At 42.8% G+C, this 23,898-nt stretch overlaps 1 protein-coding gene across 2 annotated transcripts; it reads right to left on the reverse strand.

The window, feature by feature from the left end:
• Window positions 1-10,405: 10,405 nt before the first annotated feature.
• Window positions 10,406-23,898, reverse strand: LOC113887781 (neuroblastoma breakpoint family member 6-like protein). Of its 2 annotated transcripts, none has more exons than XM_027535005.1 (7): window positions 23,743-23,898; window positions 23,312-23,454; window positions 20,963-21,065; window positions 18,802-19,037; window positions 14,892-14,943; window positions 13,858-14,019; window positions 10,406-10,839 (listed from the first exon to the last, which is right to left on the reverse strand). In XM_027535005.1, the coding sequence occupies exons 2-6, from the start codon at window positions 23,445-23,447 to the stop codon at window positions 13,872-13,874; spliced, it is 675 nt and encodes a 224-aa protein (XP_027390806.1). In that variant the 5' UTR covers window positions 23,448-23,454; window positions 23,743-23,898; the 3' UTR covers window positions 10,406-10,839; window positions 13,858-13,871. The 2 variants fall into 2 exon arrangements, with proteins under 2 accessions (XP_027390806.1, XP_027390800.1); XM_027534999.1 differs by having other exon boundaries at window positions 23,312-23,496.

The raw sequence follows: 23,898 nt of genomic DNA on the forward strand, positions 1-23,898 counted from the left end.
CTTATTAATTCATCCTTTCTACGTAAATATGGAGGAAGGCCTCGACTTCTTTAACCTACTTGTCGCCGACGTCTTGTCCACAACAGGAGAACCTAAGTCAAGTTCACTGCTGATCTTATCCTCACAAAGAGCCCCTGAAGAAAACAGGTCGTTTGGAATCCAGGATTTCGCGAAAAGAGAGGAGAGTCAACATCTCATCGTTACCCTCTGAGTTCCTTTTAACAGTGAGAGTTCATCTATTGTTTGCACTAGTATTTATTGACTAGTTTATAGTATGGTCCTCTGGTAGTCTAGGGGCTAGGAATTGTCACTTTTACCCCTGTGTCCCAGGTTCGATTCCCAGTCAGGGAAGGTGTGGTTTTTTGAGGGCTTCCCAGATGGTGCTTGTGGTAAAGAACCCGCCTGCCTACCACAACAGAAATAAAGAGACGCGGATTGGATCTCTGGGTTGGGGAGATCCTCTGAAGGAGGAAATGGCAACCCATTCCGGTACTCTTGCCTGGAGAATCCCATTGACTGAGGAGCCTAGCAGACTACGGTCCATAGGGGTGAAAAGAGTCGAACGTGACTGAAGTAATTTAGCACGAGCAAGTCTTTGAAATTAATTTGCTTCTATGCTTTTATTATTACAAACAATACTGCAGTCATAATTCTTGTACACAGGCATATGGGTAGAGTGCCAGAAGGACAATTGTTCTATAAGAGAGTTTACATGGTTTTACCTATGGTTCCATTCTCTAACCTTCATTGGCTTATTAGCTATAACTCTTTTGTTATTTCAGTCACTGCTTTAGGCTTTAGAGCAGACATCTGTAACCTACCCCAGTTTGCCCTCAAGTGATCACACCTCTTCACATTTCTCCATTACCTGCCTTTATGCATTATCTTGCATTTTACTTCTCATATATTATAAACCCCTTCTTTAAACTGTCCCATATTTTTAAAGAGATTTTCTTGATAAGAAATAATCTTATATATTTTCCATCAGATAGCATATTTTGTCTTTCATTCCTTTCTATACATCCAGAATTCTGTCTGGTATGGGTTTCTGTAAGTGACATTATTCATCATATCTTTTATTTTTGAAAGATATTTCATGAGGGAAGATTAATAGAATTCCATGTTGACTTTCTTTTTTCTCTCAGTTTTTTTAAAGATGTTGCTCTACTGCCTTTATTTTTGTTTTCTATATCTAGCACACCTTATTGCTTTGGCTGCTTTAGAGAGTTTTTTCTTTTTCTATGGATTTAAGCAGTTTAATAGTAACGTGTTAGGTGTGTGTGTGTGTTTTTTTTTTTTTTTTTTCCCTATTCCTTGTGCTTTAGTGATGAGAGAGATGAACAGAAAGAACCCAGGCATTTGGAAAGAGTTTCTTTCAGGTAGTCAGCAGAGTTCTGATATGAGCATGTTTGTGGAGAAATGCCCGAGACGAAAAAAAGAAACCTTGGAAAAGATCATGGGACAGTGCCTGGTATTCACACGGTATAGGCAATTGTACTTGCCTCCTTGGATCAGTGGCTTTATAATTCTCATTAAAATTAGAATATTGTCTGTCTTTTTTCTTCAAAAATCATTGAGCTCTGTTCAGGAGCTTCAAACCCTCCCATGTTAGGCCTCTTAAAATTGTCCTAGCATTCAATGAGGCTATGCATTAAACATTAACCTGTGATTTTCATTTCAGATCTCTTCAGTTAGTCATGTCTTTTTAATTCCATTTGGTGACTTTATTACATCAGAAGTTATAGTTTTTGTTCATCTCTAAAGTTTTATTTTGGCCATTTTTATATGTTCTACATTTCTACAATTCTTTGGACATATGTAATGTAGTCACGATAACTGTTTTAAAGTCCTCTCTGTTGACTTTAACATGGCATCAGTTCTGGTTCAGCTTGGTTCACTAACTATTCCTCCCCTTATGTCACATTTTCCTGCCTCTTTGCATGCCTGACATTCTTTGATTGGATGCCAGATATTGCCAAACTTTACCTTCTTACGTACAGGTTATTTTGGTCTTCCTATAAATCTTCTTGAATTTTGTTCTGGTATAGAATTAAGTGACTTGTGAACAGTTTGATTTCTTTGAATCTGGGTTTTATGATTTTTTTTTTTAAGGTAAGTCACTCTAAGGCTGATTAATCCAAGTAGTAAGGCACAACCTTCTTTGAGTGTGCTTCTTAATGACCCTTGTGAGTAGCCTTGTCTGGCTTGGGAAGTGAGTACAATTGCCTGTACCATGTGAAGACCAGGGACTGTCCCATGATCTTTCCCAAGGTTTCTTTTTTTCATCTCGGGCATTTCTCCACAAACATGCTCATCTCAGAACTCAACTGACTGCCTGAAAGAAACGCTTTCCAAATGCCTGGGTTCTCTCTGTTCATCTCTCTCATCACTAAGTGTGTCCTATGAACTCTAGCTGCCTTGCTCTCCATGGACACTCAGCAGCATCTCCACAATCCAAGGAGTTGGCCTCAGATCCCCTCCTTGTGCTCAGCCTGGAAACTGAAAGCAGTAAGCTGGGCCCATGGTAGGTCTCACCTTGTTTGTTTCTCGTCTCTCACTGCCTGATTTCCAGTGTCTTGAAAACTGATATTTTATGCTTTTTATCTTTTTCTTTTCTTTGGGGCTAGGGGAGATGGGTAGGGTGAGTTTTGGGGCAGAAAGGCCAATCTTATTTCTGTTACTCCACCTTTACCAGAAGCTGAAGGCATCTCTTCATGTGTTCCCATTTTGATTTCTGAAGGAGATGTACCATTTTTACAGACCAATATATTTGTCCAACTCTATGAAAAATCATTTTTCTTCACGTTTTTTCTAGTACAACAAGCTTTCTGTACATCTATCTGACACTCTTACAAGGGATGTTGGCCTCCTGACTCAACTAAGCAGGAGGTATGACAGACAGGACAATGTAGACATTATTCAGAGATACTGTATTGCATATGTCCAGCTAATAACTTCCAAAATGTTTAGAAAGTCTTTCAGTAGTTGTTATTGGTTTTGATGGTGACCTACTTAATTGGGTCCAGAAAAGACTGACCAGAATGACCCTGGGTTCCTTTCTACCAAATAGCGGATCAATTCGAGGGGAATAATCACTGGTGCCAGACATTTATTCATCTTCCCTTCCTTTTGTGAATTTTGCCTTCTTGGATGCTCACCATCTATGGACTGGTCAGCTTCATACCCAGAGTTGGGTGAGCAATCCAATAGCTCTCTCTGTATGATTCCTTGACAGGGCTTGGTTATTTCTGGAAAAAAAAAAAAAAGGAAAAGAAACACTTGCTCGATTCTAGACCAAAGATTGGAAGAAACAGAACCCTACACCTGACAAGGCTTCTTGTGCAGACCTGGATATCGAGAGTTGTTGGCCTTCCCTCTCTTGGTTCTTCTGCTGAATTTCACAAGCACACATGAGCTCCTAGGCTTTTATAACCAGTGTTTGAACATTCTTTCTACCCTCTTCATGTATATTTTTATCTGCTTCTGTCCCTCACACACTAAACTGCCCCATCCACCCACATTCTTTTCCTCCTCTTCAGCTTTCTAGAATCTTACCTTAGAATTCATTCCTTCAATCACTGAGCACTTACTAGGTGTCAGGCCCTGCTCCAGGAGAGATGCTGCATCCTCAGCAAACCCAATCTCTGCCTGTGGCGCCCCCTTCTGGAAGCATCAGAAAGTGTCAGGGCTGTGGTTCCTGGCTCTGCCCGCCCGGGCCTAGGGGCACTAGCAGTGTTTGAGACAAAAGAAGCATAAGGAACAATGGAAAAATTGATGAATCCAGATCTAGAAGGGAGGTAACTAAGATTAAAAACTCCCCACATATTCCATGTGTTTTAACACTTCTTCAAATGACCTGATAGCTGTGTCCACCAACGTCCTCCTTTTAACCTGTTAATCTATGGCCACTCTATAATCTATAAAAATATGCATAAGCATTATGTAAAAACAAGGTTTTGTTATTTCCACCTTAATTAGAAATTCTCCAGGCAAAATTATACATTAATTAATTTAGTGTCAGTCTAGGGACTTAAGGGGCTTCCCTGGTGGCTCAGAGGTTAAAGCATCTGCCTCGAATGAGGGAGGCCCAGGTTCGATCCCTGGGTTGGGAAGATCCCCTGGAGAAGGAAATGGCAACCCACTCCAGTACTCTTGCCTGGAAAATCCCATGGACGGAGGAGCGTAGTAGGCTACAGTCCATGGGGTCACAAAGAGTCGGACACGACTGAGCAACTTCACTTCACTTCACTTCACTTGCAGTACTCTTGTCTGGAGAATCCCATGGAGGGAGGAGCCTGGTAGGCTACAGTCCATGGGGTCGCAAAGAGTCAGACACGACTGAGAGACTTCACTTCACTTCACTTCTAGGCAATTAAAGATAATGATAGATCTTAATAAATGCAACTTTAGCTGAATCATAATAGAGAAATGCATGCTGGATTAATATATTGAATGATACCTAAAAACATTCACCCCCAAACTGTAAGTGGAATAATGATAACAATGACTTCTAGAATTATAAAACTAAATTTCTATTTAAAAGCTATTAGATGGTATATTTAACTTACTGAAACACATAATTTTAAATGTTATAAACCTAAATATGTATTGAAAATAAAGTTATTTTATTGGATAAGTAGAACCAGAAAAAGAAGCTTAGGCAATTGTCATGAGGATTTTGAAGAGAACATAAATCCAAGGCATGTATAAACTAGAATACTCTGCAACCAATATTTTCTACATTATTAGAAAAATCTGAAAGACAGCAAAAATAATTTTTTGATCAAAATTATTAAGCCAGTGTGATGCATACAAGGAGTCATCTCTAGAAATATAACATAAATATTTTCCATGCCATTATATGTCAATGTTTAGAAGTCTTTAAAGTCTTTAAAAGTATTCAAGATTTATCCTTATTGTCAACTTAAGTTTTTTTTCTTATACCTGGCACAGAGACCACTAATCATCTAGACCACTAACTTATCTCCTTTTTAATTTTCCCCTGACTTAAATTTCAGCAAGAAAGAAGGTTCAGGGATCTGTGAAGGAGAAGAGAGAGAAAAGAGTCAAAAATGTATTTGAAGAAATAACAACTGAAATTTTCCCGAACCTGAAGAAGAAAACAGATATCTAGGTACAGGAAGCACAGAGGTCCCAAATAAGATGAACCCAAACAGACCAACACCAAGACATATCATAACTAAAACGGCAAAAGTTAAAGACAGAATTCTAAAGGCAGCAAGAGGAAAACTATGACTCATACACAAGGAAACCCCCATACCAGCTGATTTTTCTGCAGAAACTTTTCAGGCCAGAAGGGAATGACATGATATATTTAAAGTGCTGAGAGGGAAAATCTACAACCTAGGATACTCTACCCAGCAAGATTGCCACTTAGAATTGAAGGAGAGATAAGAAATTTCTCAGACAAGAAAGTTCAAGAACCCCCATGGATGCTATCCAGCGGGATCCTGGATCCGGCAGCTCAGTGACTACTCCACTTTGGAAAGATGCACTATGGCATTTGTACTGCAAACCAGAATTCCTCTGTCTTTAGATTCAGACTGCACCTGGAACTGGGTCAAGACAAGACAAGACTAACTGCCATGATTATAGGGCAGCCACCCCACTGACAGAACCAATGCAGACGATTCTGGGAAGCTCATGAGAACTCTCCCCTCTTTGACTCATGTCCCACCAGCTCCCTTCATCCTCCCACCACAGGAAAAGATGCTTCCCTTTTGTGTCCTGTCAGAACCCTTTCTGCTCTCTGACGGGCACAGAGAGCCAGGCAAGAGCCAAGGGGAGATGCACTTCCCTATGGGTCTCTCCCAAGGAAGGTGGTTCTAGAGCTCAGGCTGACCCAAGACCCCACTGCCCACCAAGACGACCCGGAGGAGTCCCAGGGTGCTTCGGAGGGGCAGGGGGGCTGACAGCCTAGCATGTTCCTGCAAGCCCAGGGTGCACTTGCCCTGCACTTAGCAGGGAGGGTCATAGAACAGTGTCTGAAGCTTCTCTACAGCCTGAAGAGAATGGATTTCAGGTTCTTGAAGGGGCAAGGGGTCCTTTCCACCAGCACAAGGCCTTTCCCTGGCCTTGGAGGACAGGTCTTGCAGAAGTTGGTTTTGAGGGAGACACCAAGGGATGCCAAGAGATGCCAAGGCAGCAACAGCTGCCCAACCAGTGATCTTAAGTTGAGACATCTGCAAGTTACTCTCAAATGGTGGAGCAAGTCATGTATACAGAGTGAGAAAGCAAACATGGGAAAATGTTAACTATGCATGTTGGAGTATAGAATATATGATGTTAGTATTTCAATTTTTGTGTTATGTTTCAAGTATTTTATGTTTTTGTTTTTTATTGAGTTTTGGGAACTCAAGTTCCAGTTTCTCTTTGGATGAAAGCAAGATATTAAATTTCTGAGATGAAGGAAGAATGAAGGTAAGTGGCTGCTCAACCCTGGCATCTCAGCCCCTCCAGCCTGGGCGACACTAAGGAGCCTGGGGCAGGGCCTCACTATTTCTTCTGACCTGGCTCCAGGAGCCTCTCCTGATAAGCCCACAGGTACTGCCTCCTTTTTGCGCCTCGACAACTCAATTCGTGAAGCCTGAAGTTCTTTATCTACCTATCTTTGGCTCCAGTCCCAGTGCAGAGTTGGGTTCTGTCTCTTTTGTTATGTCACGCAAATTAAAAAAAAAAAAAAATAGGAGTATGGGAGATTGAGATAAGCCAATGCAAACTATAGCAAAGAGTTTGATTTTATTTTAAATGCACTAAGTTCATTCTCATCTCTCCCTAGAATTCCCACTAATATGTAAAATATCTCACCCAGAAAAATAACCTCAGATGTGCAGATGACACCACCCTTATGGCAGAAAGTGAAGAGGAACTAAAAAGCCTCTTGATGAAAGTGAAAGAGGAGAGTGAAAAGGTTGGCTTAAAGCTCAACATTCAGAAAATGAAGATCATGGCATCTGGTCCCATCACTTCATGGGAAATAGATGGGGAAACAGTGGAAACAGTGGTAGACTTTATTTTGGGGGGCTCCAAAATCACTGCAGATGGTGACTGCAGCCATGAAATTAAAAGACGCTTACTCCTTGGAAGGAAAGTTATGACCAATCTAGATAGCATATTCAAAAGCAGAGACATTACTTTGCCAACAAAGGTCCGTCTAGTCAAGGCTATGGTTTTTCCAGTGGTCATGTATGGATGTGAGAGTTGGACTGTGAAGAAGGCTGAGCGCCAAAGAATTGATGCTTTTGAACTGTGGTGTTGGAGAAGACTCTTGAGAGTCCCTTGGACTGCAAGGAGATCCAACCAGTTCATTCTGAAGGAGGTCAGCCCTGGGATTTCTTTGGAAGGAATGATGCTAAAGCTGAAACTCCAGTACTTTGGCCACCTCATTCGAAGAGTTGACTCATTGGAAAAGACTGATGCTGGGAGGGATTGGGGGCAGGAGGAGAAGGGGACAACAGAGGATGAGATGGTTGGATGGCATCACTGACTCGATGGATGTGAGTCTGAGTGGACTCCGGGAGCTGGTGATGGACAGGGAGGCCTGGCGTGCTGCAATTCATGGGGTCGCAAAGAGTAGGACATGACTGAGTGACTGAACTGAACTGAACCCAGAAAACATGTCTATAATGGCACCATTTCATTAGTGGAAGCTCGGAGAAGGCAATGGCACCCCCACTCCAGTACTCTTGCCTAGAAAATCCCATGGACCGAGGAGCCTGGTGGGCTGCAGTCTATGGGGTCACAAAGAGTCAGACACGACTGAGCGACTTCATTTTCACTTTTCACTTTGATGCATTGGAGAAGGAAATGGCAACCCACTCCAGTGTTCTTGCCTGGAGAATCCCAGGGACAGGGGAGCCTGGTTGGCTGCCGTCTATGGGGTCGCACAGAGTTGGACACGACTGAAACAATTTAGCAGCAGCAGCAGAGACTCCTTGACAGCAGGAATTTCACCTTTGGGAGTAGCTTCTGAGCATGCTCAGACTTGGGGCACATCCAATGTTCCCAATGGCCTGGCTCTAGGTTTGTTCACTGTGGGTTCTCCTTCCCTTCTCCAGATCACATTGTGCAGGCAAGTCAGCAGTAAATCCTGCTTTATGGCTGCCAGTAATAATCGCAGCTGGTGCTGGGATTAAAAGCAAACCTAGACTCAGTTCCTGTCAAGTTAGATGGCAGATATTGCAGTTTGGATTGAAGGATTTCAGACACAATGTAGACTCCTAGCCTGGCTGACAGATGGTATGTTTCCTTCAATATTTTGTAGCTTTGTTCTTGGACAGCTTGCTTCCTGACTGGATGCAGTAGGAAGCACAAATGGGATGTGCTGACCTTTTGCAAAAAAGGTTTAGTTTGATCAGAATGTAGAACACTAAACAAGATAATTAGCCTATCTTCTTCAGAAATTCAAAGACATCAGAAACAACAAAAACATACAAGTCAGGAGACAGTTCCAGGTAATAAGGACAAAATTTAGAAACTTTAATTGGAACATGGGGAAATATCAGTACCATAACACACACAATTCTTAACCTCTCTCAAATATGTATAATATAGAGGCATATGTTAAATGTGTCTAATCGCTATATCCATACACATATAAGCATGTAGATATGACAGTTTTTAAACAATGGGAAATTTTATACCTCGAGCATATATGAGGTAATGTTATTGAAATAATGTTAATGTACTTAGATTTGATCATTGATTATGGTTGTATAGGACAATGCCCTTAATATCAGGAAATACATGCTGAAGTGTTTAGCAGTGAAGCAGGCTTTTTGTCTGCATTTAATAAAGTGATATGAGTGTGTGTGTCAGCCCAGACAGAGAAAAGGAGAAAATGACTGTTAATTGCTCTATTTAGATGAACAGAATAGAGATATTTGTTGTATGAGTCTTTCCAATTTTCTGTTGGTTTGAACATTTTCAAGGTAAATAATTGTGGGGGAGAGGGGTCAGAAATGATTATAAAACACAGGAAGCTGCGAAGAGCTGAGCCCTGGACTAAAAATTGGCTCTCAATCGGTCTCTCCCTTGCAGAAGGGTGTGACAATGACCAATGCCACATACTGGTACAAGAAAATGTAAGTCACTGGTGTAGGGTACAAACCCATGTAAAGGTCCCTTCCTGCCACCCAGGATTTGCCCTCCTTAGAAGAATCAGCTTTCTAACCTGGGAATCTGGTAAGTTGGAGGCTATCTTACATGTTTTACAGCTTCTGAATGAGATGTCCTGATTTTATATTGAAAAGTAAAAGACAGACAGAGGGTATGAGAAATTTATTTTCAGAAAAAAAAAAAAAAAAACTCCACATGAGAGTGGAGTAATTTGAAAGCTGCCAGTTCCATCTAGGCGGCTTCCCTGGTGGTTCAGGGATGAAGAAGCCGCCTGCAATGCCAGGAAACATGGGTTCAATCCCTGGGTCAGGAAGTTCCCCTGGAGGAGGGTGAGGCAACCCACTCTACTATTCTTGCCGAATCAGATGCGACTGAAGTGACCGAGCAGCAGCAATTCCATCCAGGTATGTTAGATCTCTCTCTGTGGGTCCGAAACACAGACCTCTAGGATGGACTTTTGCTGAAGTACAGCAGTGAACAGCAGACTCTCAGGATCCTTCTCTGTAGAAATACTGGTGGATATGTATAAGACTGCTGCTCTGCTTGCAGATGCCCAACCTGGGGGCAGAAATTTTTGCCTGAGTACCTTGGTTCCCAGACAGTTGGACACAATGAATATTTCCATGTAATATTCAGTTCAGTTCAGTCACTCAGTTGTGTCCAACTCTTTGCGACCCCACGAACTGCAGCACGCCAGGCCTCCCTGTCCATCACCAACTCCTGGAGTTTACCCAAACTCATGTCCATTGAGTCAGTGATGTCATCCAACCATATCATCCTCTGTCATCCCCTTCTCCTCCTACCCTCAATCTTTCCCAGAATCAGGGTCTTTTCAAATAAGTCAGCTCTTTGCATCAACTGGCCAAAGTATTGGAGTTTCAGCTTCATCAGTCCTTCCATGGAACACTCAGAACTGATCTCCTTTAGGATGGACTGGTTGGATCTCCTTGCAGTTCAAGGGACTCTCAAGAGTCTTCTCTAACACCACAGTTCAAAAGCATCAGTTCTTCAGTGCTCAGCCTTCCTTATAGTCTAACTCACATGTAATATTAGGTACTCAATAACTAGGTGCTCAATAATAATTAGGTACACCTAATTAGGTGCTCAATTAGGTGTAATTTTGGAATGAAGTATGCATTCAGCCTTGATTTCTATCACTCTGGGGTATAAATGTAGTGGGCACATTAATGTTTGAGTTCTTTGCTTTAAGCTGAAGAAAAAAAGTTTTATAATTTTGATTTGTAAAAAAAGATGATAGCCAACAGAATGCGTATAAAATAAGCTTTATTTTAGGATCTTTATAATCCCCCAACCTCCCAGGAAAAGGGACATGTGCTGAAGAGCTGATGAATGGTTTGCAGTGACATTATTCTGACGTATTCTCCATCCAAGTCCTTGCCATTTGCTTCCAACTGCTGCTGACTCTAGTTATCCACAGGAGGGAGATGGGAGGGAAAAGGGTTAGAATTTTTCTCAAGATTATCTGTGAATATAGGCATCGGTGTCCCTTGGGCAGTTATATTTGTAGGCTGAAGGGCTGAGACTTCTGCAAACTGGAGTAAAAATCTAAAGTAGTGTGAAATCTTGCTCTTCCTCTCAGATTTGGATTTTTCCTGTTTTGTTGTTTTTCTCATCAACTGGGGACTATGTTCTGTTGAAATAAGACAAAAATTTTCACACAGTTTCAGCATTAGTTGTCACCTGAAACAGAAAACAAACAAACCATAAAAAAAGTGAGGATTTTCTGTCAGATTCTGCTGATACCTAACTGAGGTTGCAGTGAGAGCTAAGAGAGGAAAGATGCCATGTGCCACCTGAATGTGTTACGAGGATAAACTGTGGCAGTCAGCTACAATCTGGAAAGAGAAAGCTGTGCTAGCAGATGAGAGGAAAGTCCTCTGAAATATACCATCTGCCCTGTGGTGTGGAACATAGGACTCCACCACCCCAAAACATTGATGGCCCTGCTTAAAACTGCTGCATGTGGTTTAGCCAGATCCCTCCCCCCTCCCCCCACCCCTACCCCCATTACCTCCACCCTCCCCACCCCCCACCCCCTCTCACCCTGCTCAGCATCAGTTTACTCTCCATTCTACTCTTGTGGAGAAAAAAGGAAGACCTTTCACACCTCTCAGGAGAGAGGTGCCTAGCTTCAAGCATGCGCATTCAGAAACAGTCTGTTCTAGGACTTCCCTGGTGGCGCAATAGATAAGAATCTGCCTGCCAGTGCACAGGATGTGGGTTCCATCCCTGGTCTGGGATCCATATGCCAGGAAGCAACTGCCCCGTGCACCACAGCTACTGAGCCCATGCTCTAGAGCCCTCAAGCTACAACTACTGCACGCACTAGGGCCCTCGAGCCACAGCTACTGAGCCGCTGTGCTGCAACTCCTGAGGCCCATGTGCCCCAGAGTCAGCAAGCCGCAACTACTGAGCCTGGGTGCTGCAACTATTGATGCCTGTGCTCCTAGAGCCTGTGCTCTGCAACAGGAGAAGCCACTGCAACGAAAAGCCCAGGCACCACAATTAGAGAAAGCCCGCATATAGCAGCGCAGACACAGCGCAGCCATAAATAAACACAGCAGCGTGTACATGTCAAAAAAAAAAAAACAAAAAAGGCAGCCTGTTCTAGGAAAGAAAGGCTGTTTTAAATAAGAATCTGGCTCCTAAATCCATGCCCTATCCCTTTTAAATAGAAAGGTGGTGCTATTGTGAAACCAGGAGGGTCCTCAGACACTATCAGTGCCTTGTGACTTATAATAAGAAATACATATTTGGTCTTCATCCCTGTTTCTGGCATAGAACTCTGAAAACCCTTGTAATTTCCTAAGCAATGGAAGGATAAAGGTACTTGTGTTTATATTAATAAAGCAACTTTTGGAAGCAAGTATTGCTGGGGGCTTCTTGCCAGGAAGGTCCAACTTGTGATGAGAGGGTTGGAATTTCCGGTCCCAGCCCCTGACCTATGGACGGGGCAAGGGGCTGGAGATTGAGTTCAATCACTATGGCCAGTGGTTTCATCATTCAGGCCAGTGTAATGAGCTTCCATAAAGTTCAAAGGGTTTTCAGGATTATGAGAGCCTCTGGGTTGGTGACCACACGGAGGTACTAGGAGAGTACTAGGTACTAGGCTTTCTCTGAGAAGGCATGGAGGCTCCACACTTTCCCCCATGCCCTGCCCCTGTGTATCTCTTCCATCTGCTGTTCTGAGTTATATCCTTTTATAATAAACGGATAGTGTAGTAAGTACAATGTTTCTCTGAGTTCTGTAGGAACAACTCTAGGAAATTAATTGAACCTGAGGAGGGGGTGGTGATATCCTGATTTCTAGCCAGTCAGTCAGGAGTTCAGGTAACAATCTGGGCTTTCAACTGCCCTCAGAAATGGACAGGGTGTGGAGGTGTGGGGTTATCTTGTATGACTGAGCCTGTGGAATTGGAAATCTCCCTTACTACGTCGGAATCGGTTCCAGAATCTAAATATATTCAAGCATACTTCCTTTGCCCCTGAGGAAACAGTAGGTCAAGAGGTTAAGTAGTAACTAAAGCTACATGACCTGTAAGTTGAGAAACCTAAGACTGGAATTCAGGCTTAAATAATAGAGTGAATTTTGTAATTAAATGGTGGGTTTCCTAGAGCCATTCCTGGAGCCTGGAGTCTGCAGACCTGTAGAGGGAGCATCTTTCTAGATAGAGAAAACTATGAGAATTATGGATTGTGTAATAGTGTTGTTCTCCACATCTTTTGTTTTGATAGCCAGATGTGGCAAGAGAAGAGAGCGATCTGAGGGTGGTCTTTCCTGTGGGTTTTGACCGCTTATCTCTGGAATATGACTCAGGTGAGGTGGAAGGCTCTGATTTTCTCCCCTGATGTCTGTGTGTTCACTGTACAACTGGGCAGTGGATTCCAAGATCTGCCTGTAGAAGTGAGAAGTGCATCCTGTTCCAGGAAATAATTACTGTTGAGTCGAGTTACACACATTTGCTTCCAAGGATGCTCTCTGCAGTTCCTTGTTCTGTGCTTCTGCCTCAGCCCAGAACAAAACCAGGACTCAAGGGTGGGACTTCAGTGTGATGGGGCAGAAGCTTAACTTTCACCACCTGATAGTCTGTACTAAGATGGAACCTTATGGGGAGAGAAGCCACCTGAGGGGGGGATGGACACTGGTGCTTAAACTCAGGAGCCATGGGTTCATGAGGAACCTGTCTCGTCTCCTGCATTACTGAGGAACCATGATAAGTGGATCCCTAAAATGGGCAAGACTGATGATATTCTCGGAAAGCTAGAAAAGCCTAACGGGCACCATTTAGAAACTGTAATTAGCTAGAACATTTCAGGAAAACTAAGATGCTTCATCTTAAATAATGAAGTTTATTTGTGCTGAAGCGTGGCAGAAGAGTTTCTCATGATCCCTTCACTCTCTGCACTCTGGTTTGCCCAGGGTTCCTCAGCTTGCATATGCCAGTGGGGGCCAGAGAAAGCGGGGTGAGGTGTGGACCAGGGAGAATGCAAATGAACAGACACACCAGTGACATAAAACTTGGTCCCAGAACTGAATTCAGCCTAATCACTTTTTCAGGCTTAGTTCTTATGGTCTGCCTTCAGAGATGATTTCAATCAGTCTAGACAGAGATGGTGAGCAGGTAGAAGCTACCAGAGCTTTATTATTCAGTCTTCTGGTTGTTGGGGGGTTATTCTCTCGGTATTGGGAATACTCACTGGCTCAGTCTACCTCAGAGCTGGTCCTGCACATCACACACAGAGGCAATGCTGCTGGGAGGCTGGTGGGAGTCATGGCGACTGGAATGTGTCAGATACTTTTCATCTAGTGAGTCCTCCAGGACTTCATTCACTTCTTCTCCCTGGAGCCCCATGCTGAGCCTGAGTAAGGGATGGAGAAAGAGGCAGACAAGACAGGAGATGAAAATAAGGCAACCAGCATCAACCTGACAGCTGGTGCTCATCTGAAGCTCATGGAAGTGGCACCAGAAACCAAAAGACCTATCCTCTCAGAAAAAACATAACAATCCACTTCTAACTGGGATTTCAGTGTGCATAGAATAGGGGTAGGAGACAGAGTAGCATGTGTTCAGTGCACTGACCTCTAAATGTGGATGAGGAAGGAGACTCAATGACTTCTCTAAAATATACTCGGACACACAGGACACTCAGAGTCCTATAATACAGACATTAAAATGCTGTGGACAAATTTTATTCAAGAGTATGTGAAGGGGTCCATTGAATAGTGGCTCCTGAGGGAATGTAACCTCCTAGGACTCTTGTAGCTTTTAGATCTCTCTCTCCATATATATATATATATATATATATGAATGTATATTTATACATATGACGTGATTGGCTTTATTTTTCAAGATATTTCTGGCTATGAAACATTGGCCAACATATCTCAGGGCAAGTGGGCAGAAACAGGCATTTCACTTCAGTTTCTAATCATACGGGTTTTCAGAAAATAGAGACCAGGTTTCTCTGGCTGGTTTATCTTTAGGTCAAAATGACTCAGTTAACTAAACTTGAAGAATTACTAAGAAATGGCAACTAATACAAGAACTTCAATGAGAACAGATAACATGGGTTAAAGGACACATCATTTTATGATGAATGAATGAAATAGGAACAATCAGCAGCTTCTGGTTTCTCCTGGATCTGGGACCTTTGGCCTCTGGGTCTCTTGCTTCAGGACTCCTCTCTAGGTTTCACCACTCCATTATCAGCCCTTCATCACTCAGAGTTACCTGGCTGCCAGTGACTCCTGTCCTTCTTCATCCTTCCTATCATGGTGATTTTCTGTGAACCAAAAATAGAAACAGCTAGTGGGGAATTGAGCAGGTCCCATATCATCCTTACAAACACAAGGGCCTATCTGATCAGAGACACAATACTCTATATGTTTGTTCAGAATGCTCTGGGAGAATTATTCCAGGAGGGCTAAAGTTGCGTCATTAGAGGAGCAGCTTGTCAGGCTTTCCTGAGCAATGGTGAACAATATATTGCTGGTTGGCTGAATCGTCACCAGGACGTCTGCTATTGAGTCAAGGCAAAAAGTTCACAATGTCCTGTTCTCCAGTGCACGGGATACTTGCCTGGCTGTCTTCTGCATTCCTTCAGCTCTAACATTCATTTCCCCCACAAACTTGGTTGATGGACCATGGCTGTGAGTCCCAATACTGCTCTCACACAGATACTCCAGCAACCACAGAGGAGCAAATACAACAGGAGAAACCCCCTGTTCTATCTAAACGACTAGATGGGGGGACCTCTGCTGATAAGTGTAAAGAGACTCTTCCGCATTTCTTTTTTTTTCTCTCCTGACCCTGCCCAGAGACCAGCCCATGTGCAGAACTGTGTTGTTGAGGCAGCTGAGCAGGGCTGTTAACCACAAATGAGAACCTACTGCTCTAGTCCAAAAGGGACTAATTGTCTGAAAAGTGTGAAGAGTGTCCCTTACTTTTTTTTTCTGTCTCAGTTTTCTTGCCTTTTTGATCTTAGAGTAGCCCCCTGCAGTTCTGCAGGACAGTGTGACAGGAGAAATGACTGGGAGAACCCAATCTTTCTGAACAGAGGAATGTGGAAGAGGCCCCTTGGGAACTGGAAAGTAGAGAAGAAATGCCAGAGAGAGGAGAGGCTGGGAAACGATTTACAGACTGTCAAAAATATTAGGGTTCATCCCCAAACTCAGCCTGTGTGGAACAGAGACAAGGAATCATGGCAAAGGATTAGAGGACTGAATTACCATATAAACCATCAGCTAGCCCAGACTAAACCTAGTGGCATGCTTGCTGAACTGACCCAAACAACACATCGAAGGCCCTGAACACTAAACTGATGTTGGAACTGCTACCCACAGAACGTAAGACAGAACTTGCAGTCTAAACCTAGAAGTGGTTGATTGCCTGCTAAGAAATAATCCAGAGGGCTTTAATAGGACCCAGTGTCTCACAATATAATATTCAAAATGTCCAGAGTACAATCTAAAAGGACACAACATAAAAAATATGTATATAATCATTTGTTCATATTTTAGATGAACAAAAAGGCATTTGACAAAAACAACATCAATTCAAAATAGAATTCTTAGCAAATAAGGAACTTCCTTAAATAAGTTGGAAGTTTTATTTAGCTGGACCACGGCCTGCTCATATTTGTGTTAGGAGACAAAACTTCTTCTCTATTGTCAGCAGTCACCATCATAAAACAATAAAAAAATGTTTGCGTGTTCATGGAAATATGAATAAATAAAACAAAGACTAGCTCAACCCGATGAAAGACATTATGATCATTAATTAGAATACCCAATATTATTAAAAATGTCAATTCTCCTTAAACTTTTCACAGATTTAATGCAATGCCACTCAAAATCCCAATAGGATTTTTTTATAGATAATGACAAACTGACTGTAAAATCTATATGGAAAGGCCAAGAACCCTGTTTTAGGCAAAGAGTTCTTAGATAAAACTAGACAATGATGATCCAATAAGTTGGACTTCAACAATATTAAGAAATTCTTCACCCTGAAAGAGAGTTAAGAGGATGAAAAGATAAGCCACAAACTGGGAGAAAATACTGACAAGTCAAATATCCGATAAAGAACTTGTATCCAGAAATATAAAGAACTCTCAAGACTCAATAATATGAAAAACTACTTTAAGATGAACACTATAGTGGACACTCACTTTTCCAAAGATATATGGATGATCAGTAGACATATGAAAAGATCTTAAAAATCGTTAGTCAATAGGAAAATGCAAATTAAAAACCACAATGATAAGCAACCACACACCTATTAAAAGACAAAAAGCCCAGAAACAACAAGCTGATAATGTCAAGAGCTGGTATTGGGAACAACTGCAATCTAACTCATTGCTCAGGGGCATGTGAAATGGTTTTGTCACACTGGAAAACAGTTTGGTAGTTTCTTATAAGTTAAATGTACAATCTTATAATGTACACTTTAAGGATACATACACTCTCTTTAAGCTTCCCTTGGGGCTCAGATAGTAAACAATCTACCTGCAATACAGGACATGGATTTGATCCCTGAGTTGGGAAGATCCCCTGGAGAAGGAAATGGCAACCCACTCCAGTATTCTTGCCTAGAGAATTCCATGGACAGAGGAACCTGGCAGGCTATACAGTCCATGGACTCACAAAGAGTCAGATATAACTGAGTGACTAACACACACACACAAACGTACACTCACCATATGACTCTGCAATCCTACTCCAAGATATTTATCTAAGCAAAGTGAAGTGAAAATGTATTTTCACACAAAAATCTGTATGTGAATCTTAACTATGAATCATAATCACCCCAAACTGAAATCCAAAGGTCCTTCAGTGGATGACTGGATAAACAAAAAGTGGTGCATCTCTGTCATGGAATAGCAGTCAGCAACAAAAAGGAACAAACTCCTGATACATTCTGGAGATTAAAACAAATATCTAAAGGGACAAAAAACAGATCCAGTGGTTGCAGGGACTTGATCTGGAGGAAATGGTTGACTACAAAGATGTACGAGGGAACCTTTACAAGTGATGGAGCTGTTCTGTATCTGGATTGTGGTGGTACTTTTACATAACACTGTATACATTTTTCAAAACTCACAGAACTGATTCTACAGTGGGTCAGTTTACTGAATATCAAGTATCTTAAAAACCAAAAATGATTGGATGGCTGCTGCCTCCTGCTCCAAAAGCCTGTGATGATGAAAGCAGTTTTAACAATGTGGTCTCCAGCCCCATATATTCTCCACTGTACTCTCGAGTACCATTGTCATGGTCCCCAGAATACAGGGTGAGAAGCAGGTTTACTGTAAGCACCTGACAGTCCTCTTCTTTTCAAATTGTAACCCAAGTGCTGATATTAGGCTATTGATTCTGAAGGCATCCACTCCAAAGACAGCTGTCTCGAAGGAACACATGGGCAGCTACAGGGCCAGATGAAGAGGCAAGGTGCTCCACTTCTGAAGTTTCTCTTGTTTTAGAGATCCCTGGCTGATTTAGATCATTGATGTCTGACGCCTTGTTTTTCTTTCCTGCACTTTAATCACCAATAAAGAGTGAACCTATGAAATCCTAGGCACCCCACCCTCAACCCAAATTAGGCAGATCCACAGCCCTGTGCTGTCTCCCTCTTTTTACAGGTAAGTGGACCCTAACCTCACTCGGTAGCCCTGGGTGAGCCGTGTACCCTCCAGGAAATGTGAGTGATATACCTCATGTTTTTCAAAGTTCCCTGATGATTGTAGCTGAAGTATATCTTGCAATCATAAGAACCACAAGGGTCAGTCCAGTGACAACATTGGCTCCTTTTTGGAATGTATCTGTGGAGGGTCGCCTTGGGCCCAGGGTTGGACTCCCAGGTATTTCTAGCTGATAGCTTCACTCTGGAGTGGGTTGCCACTTCCTTCTCCAGGGGATCCTCCTGACCCAGGAATTGAACCCATGTCTGTATCTCCTGCATTGGCAGGCAGGTTCTTTACCAGCTGAGCCACCAGGGAAGCTGTCCTGTAGCTGAGAACACCACAGAACCACAGGACACCTGGCTGCAACGTCACTGTGGGAGTTGTGAAGGTGTGGCGTCTCATGTGAGGCCAGGACCTCTGGAGGAGCTAAGTGTTCTCAGAGCCTATAAGATAACTTACGAGTGGAGAGTTTGCTGGCAAGTCTCTCTGCCATCTGGCTTCCTTGGGCCAAGAGCTCACAGAATCTCTGTCTCTGGTAGTAGGTCATGTCAGTGGTCTTGATGAAACTCTCAAAAGTCTTGATTGTGTTCTTTGCATGCTGTGTGAATAGATGACAGACACCTTCCCCTTCCTGTATCTTCTGTCGTAAGCAGGTCAGTTCTCGGGCCTGAGCCTCAATCAGGGAATCATATCTCCTAACATGGCAAAGAAAAGTAAAATGTAAAAGTGAATGTCATGAATGATAAAGTTATGGAAATTTCAGCAGAGGTGTGTCTTTGATTACTTGTGAGGAATTTCCCAAGTTCAATACTTGCACAGGTTGTGTGACTTGCCTGTAACAGAAGGAATGAGGAAATAGTATTGGATTTGTTTCTCTCTTTTTCATTAACCTCACTTAAAAAAAAAAAAGCCCCTTCAGTTCCTCACTTCAGTCCACATCCATTTTAGTGTCATATGCATCATCAAGCATTATACAGAAAGTGTGGCCAATTGGGGGTGGGGAAGCCAGGTACAGAAGTGTTGGACAGGTACATCTGGGATTAACTGAAAGGATGAAAAGAGAAATCAGTGAGAGGGTCAAGATGAAGAGCATTCCTCTGAATGACATGAAGATAAGCTATTCTAACGGGTAAGGAGGCACTCAAGAGTAATTAAAATTCTGAGTAACAATTACATGACTCTGTCTGGGATTTCACAGTTTTCTAATTTTGTACAAATATTTTTTACAGATTCCCAACTAGAATGTGAGCTCTGTGAGGCTAGAGACAGTCCATATGAACCAGCATACAGTACATAGTAGAGCCTACATACCTGAGTAGGCAATCAGTTAATACTTAAAACCACATAATCCTAATGCTAGACTAGATATTAATAGTCATCTACCCCATCTGATGCTTGAATCTCGTCAATACTAAGTAATCATCCACAGATTGTCTTTCAAAACTCTATTCCTCAGAGTTCCTATAAAGTGTCAGAAGAGTGGAAGGCAGAAGTCAGGGAGAAACAGGGTCTCCAGACCTAGGCCTCCTTCAGTCAAGTATCTCTGCTTTAGTGGCTCTTACACATCTGAGCTTCTCAGATTTCATTTTAACCAAGGTTGAGAAGATGTCTTCAATGCCACAATCTACCCTAACTATGAAAGTCTCTAAGGGTAGGCAATACTGGGCCTTGCAAATTAATAATTCATTTTCCAGGTAACGACTGCTGAATTACCTCTCTACCTAATGGCCCTACCAGCTAACAGTCCACATAGTCTGATACTTTTAGAAATAAATCAATCAATCGAAGGTGGGGAAGAGAAACATTATTATCATGAAAGGCAATTGGGAACATTAGAAATTAGGAGTGTCCCTTCCCAGTCATGGCTAAGCCCCAGCCTAAGGGCAGAGGTCCTCCTGGTCCCCAGGCTGCCAGCTGCCAGGGACCTAGTCTTACAGAGGCCCAGGCCTGAGGCAGCATAACCTGGGGCAGCCAACATCAAGAAACCCCTCTCAAGAGCCAGGGCTCTTTTGCCACCATGGATTCCTCTAGTCAGGACTGTATAACTAAAACAGTTACAGGGTTTTTTTAGCTTACTTCCCAAATGTGACTTGCAGCTTTGTGTCAGCACTTTGTTCTCATGTATGCTCTATAATAAAAACCAAATCTAATATTTAAAAAAAGACGATAAGTACTAGGCCTATAAAAAGCAAGAACAGGTATAATAATTACAGCTAATATTGCTGAAAGCTCCACCTGTGCGTGAAATGGTTCTAACTGCTGGTCATCATGCATTTAATCTCCATAACCCTCTAAGGCAGACACTGTCAGTATTTTTATTTCACAGATGAGGTTGCTGAGACTCATGGAAAGTTGAGTTCACTTGCCCATTACTAATTCATAAACCACATTTCCAGAATCCCAATACGAGCATGTGAGCTCATTTTATTCATATATTACTTCAGGGAGAATCCAGAGACTTACCTAGTCCTCCATTAGTTCCCACAGCCCCATAGGCTGTCTTTGTCTAGCTCTGTGCCTGTGTATACATTTCTGCCCTTCTCCCTGCACAAGTTTTCTCTTTATTCTACCTCCCTGGGCTTCCCCACTTGACACACTTCCCACACAGCTTCCTCCTTACCCAAGCCCTGTAGCCAGTCTCCTCTTCTCTGCCAGATTCCCTTCCTCAAAGGGCGCTTCCTCCTCCAGCACAGATTCAATGAGGTCCTTGTACTCTTCACACTCTGGGAAAACAGAGACACTGTCTCAGGGGAAGCTGGCCCTGACGCTGTGGCCCAGCCTTCAAGGGAGGAGGAGGGGCCACCCCAGGACAGATATCACCTGGGTACTGGGCTCCATGCAGGGAATCCCACATCTGATTCCTCAGCCTCCCAGCTACTAGCATTTGATTCCCCCCAAATTAGAGCTGGGGAGAGAGAACCTCATCAGTTCAGTTCAGTTCAGTCGCTCAGTCCTGTCCGACTCTTTGCAACCCCATGAATCGCAGCACTCGAGGCCTTCCTGTCCATCACCAACTCCCAGAGTTCACTCAGACTCACGTCCATCGAGTCAGTGATGCCATCCAGCCATCTCATCTTCTGTCATCCCCTTCTCCTCCTGCCCCCAATCCCTCCCAGCATCAGAGTCTTTTCTAATGAGTCAACTCTTCGCATGGGGTGGCCAAGGTACTGGAGTTTCATAGAGGGTAAAATAACTCAAGATGATTCAATCAGAACAAAGCAAAGTCAGAATTCACATACTCTGAGTTGTGACTCCAAATCTTGGGCCACTTTACCAAACCTTGCAGCCTCTTAAGGAAAATATGAACCTGGGCACACAGTAGGAATTCCCTGTGTGTTTGGGAATCCTCCAAGGACTATAGGGCTGACAGTGCTCCCATGTTGAGAGTTTCGATAATCCCTCAATATTTCCAAGATTTTAAAGTTTATCTAGATACAACTGTGTAAAAACGCACACGAAGGGGAAAAAACCTGAAAGACATGCTCAATGCTAACACGTGCTGCGTTTTGTTGGTGGGAGAACTAATACACAGTGTTTGCTAAGGAAATGGCACCCCACTCCAGTATTCTTGCCTGGAGAATCCCAGGGACAGGGGAGCCTGGTGGGCTGCCGTCTATGGGGTCGCACAGAGTCGGACACGACTGAAGTGACTTAGCAGCAGCAGCCAAGGCCTTGTTCTAACAGATTTTCAAGAATTATCATCCTGAAATCATCACCTCTCTCTGAGGAGGTAGAGACTATTCCTGTTATCGTTACAGATGAGGAAACTGAGGCATGGAGAAGATGAACAACTTGGGTTTGAACCCTGGAAGTCTGGCCTCAGGGCACACACTCTTAATTACTACACTGTGTTACCTATACTGGAGAAGGCAATGGCACCCCACTCAAATACTCTTGCCTGGAAAATCCCATGGACGGAGGAGCTTGGTAGGCTGCAGAACATGGGGTCTCGAAGAGTCGGACACGACTGAGCGACTTCACTTTCACTTTTCCCTTTCATACATTGGAGAAGGACCTGGCAACCCACTCCAGTGTTCTTGCCTGGAGAATCCCAGGGACGGGGGAGCCTGGTGGGCTGCCGTCTATGGGGTCACACAGAGTCGGACACGACTGAAGTGACTTAGCAGCAGCAGAGTTACCTATACATGAAGATGTTGAGTGACATCTTTCTTCTTCTCCAGTTTTAAAAAAAGCTGTATTATGATCATAATAAATGATGTAAACAAACAAACCCTTACATTCTCATACCTGAAAGCTCTTTTCACTTCTTTGATAAATAGGCTTTAATTTTTACTTTTTGATCCATGTCAATCAGTTGGATAGCAAATTTTATCCCCCATTGGTTTATTGAAAACTAATGGTAGAAATTTGAAAGCAAACTCAACTTCTGCATCAGTAAGCATTCTCCCCTTTTATTCCTGTCCCCCTCTGTCCTCATTCCCATGTTCCTCAGTCACTATAGCTCCACCTCCTCCCTTGCTGTGTGCTATTGATGTTCTCATTTCCAGATCTCTGTGGTTCAGTTGGGAATAGACAGCTTTAAGGACCTTTAAGGCAGGCAGGGTGTCCTGTCGCTTCTTTCTTCCCTAGTGCAGCTAGCACAGTGCTCTGCAAATGGGTGCTCACAAAAGTTTGCATTAAGTCCTCAGATGTTTAAGCCAACAAGGATATTATATGTTTATAGAATCTAATATACATTCCTGAGACAGAAAAAAAGTCTGGTGCCTGAATGAGATCTTAGCCTCTATTCCTCCCTATACTCTCACTGCAAACTTTACCCCTTTGTTCGTCAGTGTCTCCATCCTCTGAGAAGTGAGAGTTAACTACCTGCTTCCATCTTTCTAGGAGTGTAGTAAGGATGCAATTTATTTTGATGAAGGAGGGAAAAGAATACAGTTTGAGGGCGTTTTGTTTCTTAGAGGGAAGACAATCATTTATCACTATGGTGACTGTGACCCCAAGGACTTACTGTATTTCTGCAGCTGTTTGGCCAGGGAGTAAACAGTAGCTTGGGACGTGAGCAGTTTCTCTGTGAGGTCTCGAAAGTCCTGTTTGCTTTTTTCCAGCTGGGAGTGCAAGTACTGGTTGGTTTCCAAGAGGCCCATTTCTGTCCTCAAACCAGAGAAAATGGTGTGAGATACTGCCATGCTGAAGCTTCGGGTAGAAGAAGCAGAGCCAGAACGTGGGGAAAAGAAACCCAGAGAAATAAGAAATTAGAGACAAGTGAATGGATTGTGGTGATGAATGTTCAGCCTGGTAAGTTACTAAAATAATTAAAGTATACAATTATAATGAGTGGGTGAGGATTACAGTATGTAACTTTTGCTTTAATAAGATTTCATTCAGTGGAAACAATGTATTAAACATGTTTTTAAAATGAAGATGCAATTTATTACTTACTTTAGGTCTACTTTGTCAGCATTCCTCAATGATGAGAATCCTTAACTGTAAAAATGAGGCACAAGAAGCCAAAGCTCAGAGCTCAGGCTCTGACAAGAGTGCCAGAGAGAGGACCCAGTGTGCCAGGTAACCACGTGGAGTTGCAATAACAGAACT

This window comes from Bos indicus x Bos taurus, chromosome 3, assembly GCF_003369695.1.
Source record: "Bos indicus x Bos taurus breed Angus x Brahman F1 hybrid chromosome 3, Bos_hybrid_MaternalHap_v2.0, whole genome shotgun sequence".
NCBI lineage: Eukaryota > Metazoa > Chordata > Mammalia > Artiodactyla > Bovidae > Bos > Bos indicus x Bos taurus.

Excerpts from the sequence above, each read along its gene's own strand:
- LOC113887781 (XM_027534999.1), bottom strand. The coding sequence starts at position 23,489 with ATGGCAGTATCTCACACCATTTTCTCTGGTTTGAGGACAGAAATGGGC. Across the intron at positions 21,066-23,311 it reads CAAACAGCTGCAGAAATACA|AGTGTGAAGAGTACAAGGAC; the intron begins GTAAGTCCTTGG and ends CTGTTTTCCCAG. Across the intron at positions 14,020-14,891 it reads CAGGAGTCACTGGCAGCCAG|GCTCAGCATGGGGCTCCAGG; the intron begins GTAACTCTGAGT and ends TCCCTTACTCAG.